Genomic DNA, 11,920 nt, shown 5'->3' with positions numbered 1-11,920 from the left:
AAGGAAATTAATCTGAAATGTAAATATATTAAAGATAAGTATGTCTGGGATGTCTTACTGTAACAATATACTGTTCTACAAACAAAGGCAAACCTTATATTACAAATATCCATGTGTTCCTTAACGCCCTCATCTGTAAACTGGGGATAAAAACAGTAATAATACTGAACATATATACTTGGGGTTTTAGAGACAGTCTAACTTGATGTGCTTAGACTGGTGCCACGGGCATGAAGTGATGCTAAAACGGAGTTAGAATGATTGCTGTTGTTGCTGATTTTATTGTTATTATAATCATCATTTCTTTAAAAGTAGAATAATACATTATTTAATCATATTTCATGTACATTTTCACTGAGGAAACAAAAGAAAGGGAGCTGGAAAAGAGAGCTAAGGGTTGTAAATCGTGTCAGTCTTATGTTCAGCTATGGGCGCTATCACACCCGTGACCATCATGACAACTCTGTGAGGCAGTGTCTTTATCCCCTTTCCACAAATCCAGAAACAGACACAGAAAGATTAAGTATTCACCTGCCAAATACTTAACGACTGCTCGGTGATGGAGCTGGTCTCAATCCTGGGTGTGGTTCAAAAGCGTAGCCAAAGCACGGGTCCGGCGGAGCGCGGCAGAGCGTGGAGACTGCGAGGCGCCCCGCCCCCCACCGCCACCCGGGAGCGGCGGGGCCCCCGGAAGCGCACCCCTTGGCCAGGGCCGGGAGCCGCCCCAGTCGGTGCCCCAAGCCGAGGGCGGTCTGCCTCCCTCCCAGCGATCAGCCATCCGGAGTGCGACCAGAGGGCATGCCAGATCCACCAGGGCCGCCGCCGCCTGCGCTCGCAGGCCGCAGGTGTGGAAGAAAGCATGGCCTCGCTCGGCCCCGAGCGAGGAAATGGCAGCTGCCGAGCCCAGCGGGACCCTCACCCGCATTAATGAGAAGCACGATCTTCAAGTTATCCCGCAAGAGGGCGGTAGTGAACCAATGGTCCAAGACCTGGCCCAGGTTTTTGCAGAGGCCACAGGGGTCCCGCTGCCTTTTCAGAAACCCATATTTAAGGGAAAATCTCTGAAGGAAATGGAGACGCCGGTGTCAGCACCTGGAATACGAAATGGTTGCCGGGTCATGTTACTTGGGAAAAAGAACAGTCCAGAGGAAGAAGTTGAACTAAAGAAGTTGAAAGATTTGGAGAAGTCTGTGGAGAAGATAGCTGACCAACTGGAAGAGTGGAATAAAGAGCTTTCCGGAATCCAGCAGGGTTTTCTAGCCAAGGATTTGCAAGCTGAAGCTCTCTGCAAACTCGATAGGAGAGTAAAAGCCACAATCGAGCAGTTTATGAAGATCTTGGAAGAGATCGACACACTAATGCTGCCAGAAAATTGCAAAGACAGTAGAATGAAAAGGAAGGATTTGGTGAAAAGGATTCAGGCGTTCCCAGCCGAGTGTGACACAGTGAGGCAAAGCGTCCCAGGAGACGGAGCGACTGCAGGCCACAGACTTGGCCCCGGCTGACTGAGGTGAGGCGGAGAAGGCTGTGCTGCCCTGAAGAACAGCTCCACCAGCTCTGGTCTCTCTGGAACAGAAGTTCCTTCCGTGCTTTCCCCGGGGCAGCTGGGGACAACTGGCCGATTGCCAGTTTTCCTCCCCTTATTCCCCCCACACACACCGCCAATGAACAAGTATTGTCTGTACAATCTTTAGCGCTCCTGTCAGTTTCTCGTTTTGTCTGTGTGTATCTGTGCTGTCCAGCAGCCCACCTTGTCTGGAGAGGGCCTCCCCTGCCCAAGTCTTCCCAGCTTTTTTGACCTTTGGGCTGGTGAGAGCTCTCATTTGTCCTGGGGTAGTTCCGGCTTTATCAGCTATCCTGGTCTTCAGATACGTGAGGCCGTTTTGCTGTTATGATCCCATAGTCCCATCTGTGTAAACCAGAATCATCAGGAGGCTGCGTCTGGTCAGGAATGTTGGGAATGGCTCAGGACAGGTGTTTGGCACACAGGGACTCCAAGTATCTCTCATTGTGACCTAATTCTGGAACAGCTGGCTGGGTTGTGGGTTCACAGGCCCTGACTTCACCCCCCAGTGACCCTGACCAGCCACAGGCCGTGAGGTCTCAGGGGGCCATTCCTGCAGTGGGACCTATGTTTGATACATGGACTTCCTTGTCCCCAAGCAAATCTCTAGGAGGTTAGAACCCAGAGTTGACTAAGTCTCTGCTCGAAACCGGATCAGAACCATGGCTTAGGAGGGGCAGAGAGGGGAGACAGAATGAATAAAGCAGGCAGGTAGTGAGGGCCACCATAAACTTCTCAGGAGTTCCTTCAAAGGCATTTCTGTCAACCGTACCCTTCTGAGATCTACATTTCCTTCGAGTTCCTTCAAGGCTATTTTTCTCTGTTTTGTGGCCTTTTTCCCCTTCATCGTTATTTAAAAAATAAAACAGTTTATAGATACATCAGCAAGCAGAAGAGTGTTTAGACTCTTTTTTCCTTTTGGTAGATGAAGTAAGGGAAGCAAAAGCCTTCTGAGGTTCTAGTCTAGTTATATTATAAAGTTGAGCGTGGCCCTGCGTGCCAGAACTCTTAAACGGGTCAGCTGCTGTCACCCCATTTTTTCACACAGTGCCCAGGAGACAGGCTCCCAACAGGCCACTCTGAGGCCAACCTTCTTTGGCAGAGAGGGAGTCTGTGAAGTCCCAGGCATTTAGGGCTGCGTGGGTGGGACTAGGACAAGGTGGTGGTTAGGGGTGGACAAGTGGACGAGGCTCGGGGCCCGGCCCACCCACCCCCAGCTTTAATCAGAGCAGTCCAGTATTTCTCTGTTTCTAGTAGTAGCTGTGTGGCCTTGGGCCACAGCACGTTCCTGTGTGCCCGATACCGTTCTGAGTTCTTGAGGTGTATTTGTCATTTAATCCTCACACCATCTAGGACATAGGCAGATACTATCCCTGTTTTAGAGATGAGCTTAGGTAATTTGCTCCAGATCGTAGAGTAAGTAACAAAGTCAGGACACAAACTGGGCAGCTTGATTCCGAGCCCATGTTCTTAATCTCTACCGGTTTGCCTCCCGACTGACATGGGGTTGCTCACACCCTCTCATTTTTTCTTTTCCTTCTATTTATCTCCCATGTTGGCCTCTGCACTTCCCCTCTGGCCCTCTCCAGTTCATTCTCCACAGAGTGGCTGAGTGATCATGAAGTACACATCTTATCATGTCAGTTCCCTGCTTAAAAACCTCAATAGCCCCCCTTTCTCTTGGGATAAAGGCCAAGGTCCTTACCCTGCTCCCTCCTCACCTCGGGCCACTCTCCTGTTTGCTCTCTGCTGTCAGCCACTCTGGTCTAGTTCAGGCCCTCAGGTGCTCTGTGCCCTCTCCCGCCCTGGGGTCTTCGCACACGCTGTTCCTCTGCTTGGAAGGGTTCCACGCCGTCCTTCCCCTACCCCTACCCCTACCCCTGTCCTAGGCAACTCCTGTTCATGCTTCAGAACGTAAATGTCTCTTCCATGGAGAAACCTCACCTACTACTGTCTGAGAACATCAAGCCCTCGGGTGATATCCTGTCACAACTTGTCATGACTTTTTACAATAAACAGCATTTGTCATGATCTATGATGATTTATTTGTGGGATTTTTTGAAATATTTGCCTTTAGGCTAGACTGAGTTCCTTGGGTTAAGGAGCTTCTTCATCTTGTTAACAGTATATTTCAAGCACCTTGTCTGGTTTATATTAGGTGCTCAATAAATATTTGGAGAACGAAAAAAAAAAAAAAGCATAGCCAGTGGAACTCAGCCCAGTTCTTGTTTCTAACATCAAGGAGAACACACCTTCCATTCCCCTCTTCCCTCTGTCAAGCACTTCAATAACCCAGAGAAAACTCAGGTCCAACTGTCAAACCACATACTGAATCAAAACCCTTGAATGTTATAATTTCAACAGACCAAAAAGGAAGCAAAAGAATTTTGTAACATAGGGAATAGCATGGAGACAGGGAAGTGTGTGCACTAGAACCATAAGTATAAAGGAATCATGGTAAATAAAGCTTTAGAGGGAAATTAAGGCCACATTACACTAGGTCTTAAATGTAAGAATGAAAAGTTATGTTATAACAAAACAAGACAAAGGTTCCATAGAGTGTTAAATGGTGACCCACACATTCTAGCTTTTGTGGAGAATACAAATCTAATACATAAGACGTTTCTCAGCCTTCAAGGAATTTCCAATTTTCTAAGAAAAATAAAACTACATAGGACCAAATTAGGAAAACAATAAGAAAAACATTATAGAATTGAAAAATTAAATATTATCAAGTCTCAAGACTGCTCTTGGTTCCTCTGGTCCTCTGTGTTTTCACATTTGGTACATCTCTCTGTTAAAGCAGTTATTACTAAATTATATCTTAGTTACCTATGTCTTTTTGTGTATGTATCTATAGCATGTAGTTATGCCTACTACCTAAAGGATGCTTTGCAAATTCCAAACTATGTGGTAAAGACAAGAGTTTGCTAACACATTTTCCATCAAACCCTCATTCTGTAATTTATTCCAAAGGGAGAAAAATTCTGTGATTAAGTAGATCTGAAAAACTCTATATACTGTACCTTCCTCTCCTTTGTGAGCCATAATGCATGTCAACAACTCTGCAAACTCTTACTCCAAAGAAACCTAACTATAATTTTTTAAACACCCTATTAACAGAACACTCTTTAGGAAATGTAGCTACTAATAGTAACTGTCAAGATTCAGAAGGGTATAAGTTGTCAGGAAATGTTTCTTGGAGAAGGCAAGATCTCAAAACAGTCATGAATGATAGTGCAAGTTTGGCTAAGTCACGACAAGTGGAGAGGGCAATATGATTTGGGAATAAACTGAATTGGTGGAGTAAGAGTTGACTTTTAGAGGTTAGAAAGATATGATGAGAAATTTAGAAATTATTCTCTAGACAGTAGTGCATCACTTCCAATTCTTAATTGAAGGATGATGAGACAGTCATTCTTCTAAAGTCATATTTAATTTTCCAAACATACTAGCCTTAAATTTTTTCAGTGGACCTTTTGCAGCCTACCAAAACGTTTTTCCATAAACTATAAAGTCAGTTTTGAATGTAAGAAGTTTAAAATTCCCAGTGTTCTAGGAGTATTCAAGTAATAAAATAAATGAAAACAGGATTTTCTACTTTTCAAAAATATATTTTTCACAGTAGTAAGATCATCTGTTTTTCAGTGTATCCTTTACACATACATAAGACATCCTCTACACAATGTCAAATATGAATGAAGACTAACACTTCCAGTGGAAACTATGTATGGAGATTTTTAAAGAAATGTTTCTGGTTTTTGTCAGAAAATAGTAGATTTTGCTGTCAGCCTGACCTATTTACAGCCAAATTACATAATATAGCTATTTTGTTTCACCATGTATATCAAAGGTAGACTAAAAATGTGGTATTAATGTGCTTTATTAAAATAACCTGATATTTTATTTACTTTTTTGGTTGGTTAATGTATTTTATTTTCTTCAGGAAGACTCCAGTAGAATTTTCAGTCTGCAATTTAAATTTATAAATACTTATTTCTTCAATAAATACTGTAGTATCTAGTCTGTCATGTATGGTGGTAGACCTTATATGTATCTGCCCTTTCTGAGATCATTAAATATACCTAATATGCAAACATTCTGAGATCAAATACCAAAACCCTGTTAAATCTATGTCAAATACATAGATTTACATGTAACAGATGTCAAGCCATGCTCAGTATCAAATGTAACTGATACACTTAACTGATTAAATGTATAAGTTACATTTAATCACAAATGTTAAAACCATTTATTAAATTTTATTACTGTACTCTTAATGATATCTTGCTTTGTGTGAGACTTCTATATTCATCCTAATAGATATTTATTCTCATCACCAAAACCAGCATGTTAACATTGTGTCATTCACTTATTCGAATTTTATAGGTGGAAGATACAGGAAGATATACGTGTCTGGCATCCAGTCCTGCAGGAGATGATGATAAAGAATATTTAGTGAGAGTGCATGGTAAAGTTGGCAAAATGTCCTGCAGTCCATCATACATTAATACCTAATTAAAAGGCATAATTTATGGAACATAGAGCAACTGTCTAACATATCATAAAACTATGTTTATATATTAGGAAAAATGTATTTTGCAAATCTGATTTTTATATTTGATCACAGTAGTCCATTAAACTATTGTTGGGAATAGTTTAATGGATTTTTTGAGTTATTTGTTTTGTTCCTGCACAAATAATTCATATTCATTGGTTTTAAATCATAGAGTATAAATTATATAAATCAATCATAATCTCATCACACAAAGATAAGACCTTTTTACATATAAATATTGTCACAGAAATGTGATCATACAGCATATAGTATTTAACTTTTTTATCTTATTTAGTGGTATGGTGAACATGTTTTCATGTCAAAAAATGTATTTTTATAACATTACTTTCTAGTGATTCCATGATGTCCCATTTTATGAATATGCCATTATTTATTTAATACATTCCTTATTTTTGGATATTTAAGCTGTTTTGTATTTTTACCAATATAAGCCACACTATTATAGACATCTTTGTACATGTGTGTTGGCCTCTTCCTTTAATTATTTTGTTTTGATAAATCTCTGTAGGTATATTTACTTGATTATATGCAAGTACACACACATGCATGTACACACACACACACACACACACACACACCATTTAAGGCCAAATTACCTTCCAGAAAAATTGGACAAATTAGACTGTGGCCGATACTATTTTGACATAGAAATGGGAATTACTCTTCATGGAGAGGTGGTTGAAAATTTGTATAAATTATACTCCATTTAAAGTTATTATAAAATATTGACTGTATTCCCTTTACAATATATCCTTGTAGCTTATTTATTTTATACATAGTAGTTTGTACCTCTTAATTCCTTAACCCTATTTTGCCCCTCCCCCTTTCTGCATATTAAGAAAAATGTACATATTTCTGTATATTATAATGGGCAGACCCTAATTTAGAAGTTTTAAAATGTGATGTTCAGAGAAAATTATTACCAAGTGTAGAGCTAGACAAGGAATCCCTTCTTTGTACTTAGACTGTGATTATATTACTTATCCTGTCATTTACGTGGCCATTGGAAGAATTCCATTACTTGATGTATGTGAAAGTACTGAGAAAGGTAAAAAATTTTTCACTATTTGTAATCATTGTACTATAAATTGAACGAGTAATGTTTTAAGTTTATGCTTTTTATTTCATACAGCAGAAGCAACATTCGTTGAACACCTCAGATAATCCAGATCATTTTATATCCTGTTTATTAAAAGCCTTTGGTGTATTTGTTCTCATGCCCAGTCCCCCCTAACATTGCTGGAACTGATGAGCCCCAGGATTTCACTGTGTTACGGAACAGACAGGTGACATTGGAATGCAAATCGGATGCAGTACCCCCACCTGTAATCACCTGGCTTAAAAATGGAGAACGGTTACAGGTAAATCTTGCTAAATTCCACAGATTCGTTGTGAGACAAAAAAATCAGCAATAGAGTCCTTGCTAGGGAGATAAAACCAAACAGTGTCAGACTACTAGTTATTCAGCATTACAGGGGTGGGCACAGGGTCCTTTAATCAGCCTTTTTCTCAGCCTTCTTGGAGTAGTTAGTAGCTAGTTATGAGGCAAAAGACAGGTATTTTGATTCATATACTCTGTAAATTGTCCCAAGTATATATCTCCTGGAGCCCGTGGATTAAAGTTGAATTAAAACACTCAGCTATGTCTTTTTTTTTAATTGGAGTATAGTTGCTTTACAATGTTGTGTTAGTTTCTGCTGTACAGTGAAGTGAATCAGCCATATATATACATATATCCCCTCCTTCTTGGACCTCCCTCCCCCCAACATCCCACCCATCTAGGTCATCACAGAGCACTGAGCTGAGCTCCCTGTGCTGTACAGCAGGTTCCCACTAGCTATCTGTTTTACACATGGTAGTGTATTTATGTCAAACCTAATCTCCCAATTTATCCCACCCTCCCCTTCCCCCACTGTGTCCACATGTCCGTTCTCTACATCTGCCTTTCTATTCCTGCTCTGCAAATAGGTTCATCTGTACCATTTGTCTTTACTTGAGAGGGAAGAAACCATCAGAGTCTCAAAAGACCTGACCTGTCCTGCCAACTCCCTAGGGCAAACCTATTACTGAATTTCCCTAGTCTAAACTTGGTCCTCAGGAGTGACCCCAAGGATCTGTGCAACACCAGAAATATGGACTGGAATCTTTGAAAACACAGTTACTGGCTCTTTAAAGGTTCCCATGCTCAGGTGATATCTGTCTGCTGCCCTATAGTGTCACAGCCCAGGATCCTAAGTAGGCTTTTAGGGTTCGCTCAAAGCCGTGACTTTGAATGCTCTGATTGTCCTTATCCTAGTACTCACTTATCCTTTTGTTTCTCCTTTGTTCTTCCTCATCCTGTTAGTATAACCTATTGTGGTACACTGTGCCTAAATAAAAGGAAATTGTGTCCCTAATACATAAGGCAGAAAGACTTTCACCATCATCAAATCACACAAATGCCAAACACAGAGAGACTGGGTGCTGAGAGTTGCTTCCTTGTTAAATCATCATGCATATCACTTAACAGTCCTGTGCCTCAGTTTCTCTATTTATTGTGTGCCTATTATAATGCTAGGCACTATGATTGCCCCTGAGAATAATCTTGATCCTCAAGGAGCTCACAGACTATCTGAAAATATACAGAAGTATATCAAAGATTGTAGAAAATTGATACTGCTGATATTCAATAAACAATATCTTAGAGGGATATACAGCATTTTATGGAAACACAGGGGAGAAGCAAGTAATCCAGACTGAAGGGTAAGGAATAGCCCAGGGGAGCCTCTTGGGAAGGGTGAGTTCAGTTTAAATGTTGGGTAGATGTTGGGTGAGAAAGAAGAAGGGGATTCCAAACATAAGTGATAGCATGTACAAAGACATTACAGGAGAAGGAATGCTGCTGTCCCAGGAACTGCAGGTAGCTTGGTATGGTTGAAGTAGACCTTGATTAAAATCCTTTGATGATTCTCCATAGATTTTAGGATTCGGGTTAAACTGCCCAGCTTAGCTCACAAAGCCCTTCATGCTCTGACTTTTCCTCCATAGTCTTATCTCCCATGTGTGCATTTCACTCTAGACCATTAGGTGTTCAGACAGGGACTGAGTGAATGTTGATGATACAGAAATTCAGGCTAATCTCATATATGACCGAGTGATGTCAGTACTGGGACAGACTGATTTCAACAATTATGGGGGAAAAAATGAGTCCAGTTTTAGATATTTTGAGTTTGAATTACCTATATATTATCTAAGTGGAGCTTCTAAGAAGCACTAAGACATATGGGTCCATATTTCATCAAAAACATCTTTGATTTGGTGGTCCTCAATGGTGTAACCTGTTGCTGAAGCCATCAGTTTGTATGAGGTCAGCCAGAAAGCACACAGTGTGAGAAGACCTGTAAATGAGAATAAAGCCTAAGGCAACATTGACAATTAAAAGGTGAGCAAAGGAAGAAGAGAAGAATGGGACTGAGAATGAGGACTCAGAGAAATAAGATTAAATATAGGAGACATTGGTGTACTGAAAGCCAAGGAAGAGAGTGGGAGTGGTTAACAGAGTCCATGTTAAGATACAAATTAAGTTGTATTCACTGGCTTTGGCAATACATAGACTTGATTAAAGATCTGAACAACGGTTCTTCAATACAGTGATCAAAGTAGAAGACAGGTTACAGCTGTCTGGGGGAGTTAAAGAAGAGGAAGTGGAAATGATTGTGGACTGTTACTTAAATACAAAAGAGACTTGTATATGCTTATTTACTGAAAGAGATGGAAGATACAGGACTAAGTGTGTTGAGTGGGGAAGGGTTGGGACACTGGTGACAGGTGAAGACATTAGCCTTGGACAGAAGCGTTGACCTTTTTCCACAGAGATGGAAAAATAGGAAGGAAGGTTGCATTCATATGCAAGAGATGAGAGGGAGAAATTGCAGGCACCTGGCTTTGATTTTCTCAATGAAATAGGCATTAAGGTCATCAGCTGAGAATGATGTTCTATCTGAGGACAGAAATCAAATTTGGAAGAATCACTGGCAGTAAATGAGAAGAGAACCAGAGAAAATTGTAGTGAGACTGAATAAGTTGGCAGAACTTACTGATGTTCATGGAAGAAAGACATGAGAATCAACTCAGAATTTTTTTATTAGCCTCAAATCCTGCTATACCCATATCAAAATTAAAATGTTGCGTAGAACTTACCATGTATGTTTAAGAAATCACTTATTCTCATCAGAAGTAATAAAAGTTTACCATTAATAGCCCCTGTAGCAAGGAAAGGCCTAGAGAAAATGTGTGGACTTTCAAGATAAATTGACCTGAACTGTCTATGTTAGTGTGAACAACTTTTTTCATTAGAAATATATGTTTATCTGGGACAGAACCCATATGGTAGAAAAATCTTATTTGGGCTCTTCCTGAAGTAGTTCCACTTAGGCACAATCAGAAAATACCAGTCTTTGATGTTACCTGGCATTTTTTAAAGTCTATGAACAATCCCCAATTGGACATTATAGCAGAGATTAGATTTCATTATATTTCAGTATTTCATTTCAAAATAGGTCTCTGCATTTTCATAATTCTTGGTCCCATGCCTGGATGCAAAATAAGTGCTTAATAAATATTTGTAGACTAAAATCATTTATTTACTTATGTTAAATATGTTGAAGGATAATTATTTCCTATAAGTTAACCAAAGTTAATTTATTAGTCAGGAAACTTTCAGCTTTAAGTGACAATTCAAACTCAAAATAATTTAAATGGAAAAAAAAGATATTTATTAGCTATAGTAATTGGTGAACTTAAGCTTTAGGCATTACTGGATCCAGAGGCTCTAACCATGTAGTCAAGCATCTCTGTCCTTTCTCTGAATCCCACCTCTGCTTATGTCTTAGATTCAGAGCAAGCTGTCCCCACATGGTGGTAAGACTGCCACCAAGCTATGTCATCCTCACTACCAGTGATTCCAGTAAAAATATGCCTTATTCCAACACTTCCAGCAGTGTCTTTCTGGGGAGCTCGAATGGGCCCAACTTGAGACACCTTTTCATCCTTGAGATGTTCATTGTGGCCGTCACTGTGAAGAACTGGAGACACTGATTGTGCTCTTGCTTTAACTACACTCATAGAAATATTTCCCAAGAGTTTTTGATACCAGGATAGCGGTGGGGGGAGCAGACAAAGATACTGGGAGACAGGTGCACTACAGTTCACTATAGTTACTTTTGATGATTAATATTTTATTTTATTTTATTTGTCCAACATTTTAATGGTAAATTTTACTTACTGAATCCAGGCAACACCTCGAGTAAGAATCCTATCTGGAGGGAGATACTTGCAAATTAATAATGCAGATCTAGGTGATACAGCCAATTATACCTGTGTTGCCAGCAACATTGCAGGAAAGACTACAAGAGAATTTATTCTCACTGTAAATGGTAAGAAAAATTAATCACTGTTTCACAATTTAAAAATTTAGATAAGGGCATTTAAAGAGATGATAACATTTTTATTTTTTATGAGCATACTAAACAAATTCTTGTGCTTATCTTATTTCTTTTCATAAAGACAACACATGATATTTGTACTATCACTATATTCAAACTAACTCAATTTCAAAAGAAAAAGATACATTTCTCTTAGAGGACAATATATGTCCAATTGTTATCAGCATATCCTGATGTTTTGCGTCATTCAGATCAGAGCCATTGGAGAAGTTAATACACTAAATCTCTGGATGACAACTAGCCAATTATTTAGTCACCTTTGTTGATGTTGGTGTTTGATTATATATGTGCTAG

General features: G+C 39.8%; 1 protein-coding gene and 1 pseudogene across 19 annotated transcripts in view; both read left to right on the top strand.

The window, feature by feature from the left end:
- The window catches only part of HMCN1 (hemicentin 1), an 883,583-nt gene that overhangs the window by 753,050 nt on the left and 118,613 nt on the right, over nucleotides 1–11,920 (top strand). For all 18 annotated transcript variants that reach the window (XM_079903114.1, XM_079903100.1, XM_079903116.1 and 15 more), the window contains 3 exons: nucleotides 5,954–6,035; nucleotides 7,368–7,504; nucleotides 11,416–11,557. In XM_079903114.1, the coding sequence (XP_079759240.1) occupies nucleotides 5,954–6,035; nucleotides 7,368–7,504; nucleotides 11,416–11,557 (361 nt within the window). The remainder of the gene's footprint in view (nucleotides 1–5,953; nucleotides 6,036–7,367; nucleotides 7,505–11,415; nucleotides 11,558–11,920) is intronic.
- On the top strand, nucleotides 459–1,509 carry LOC307194273 (BAG family molecular chaperone regulator 1-like; annotated as a pseudogene). The gene has a single exon. The product of its transcript is annotated as a BAG family molecular chaperone regulator 1-like (transcript).

Source organism: Stenella coeruleoalba (genome assembly GCF_951394435.1).
Source record: "Stenella coeruleoalba genome assembly, chromosome: 1".
Classification (NCBI taxonomy): Eukaryota; Metazoa; Chordata; class Mammalia; order Artiodactyla; family Delphinidae; genus Stenella; species Stenella coeruleoalba.
The sequence above is the reverse complement of the archived record's forward strand: the minus strand, read 5'-3'. Positions and strand labels throughout refer to the sequence as shown.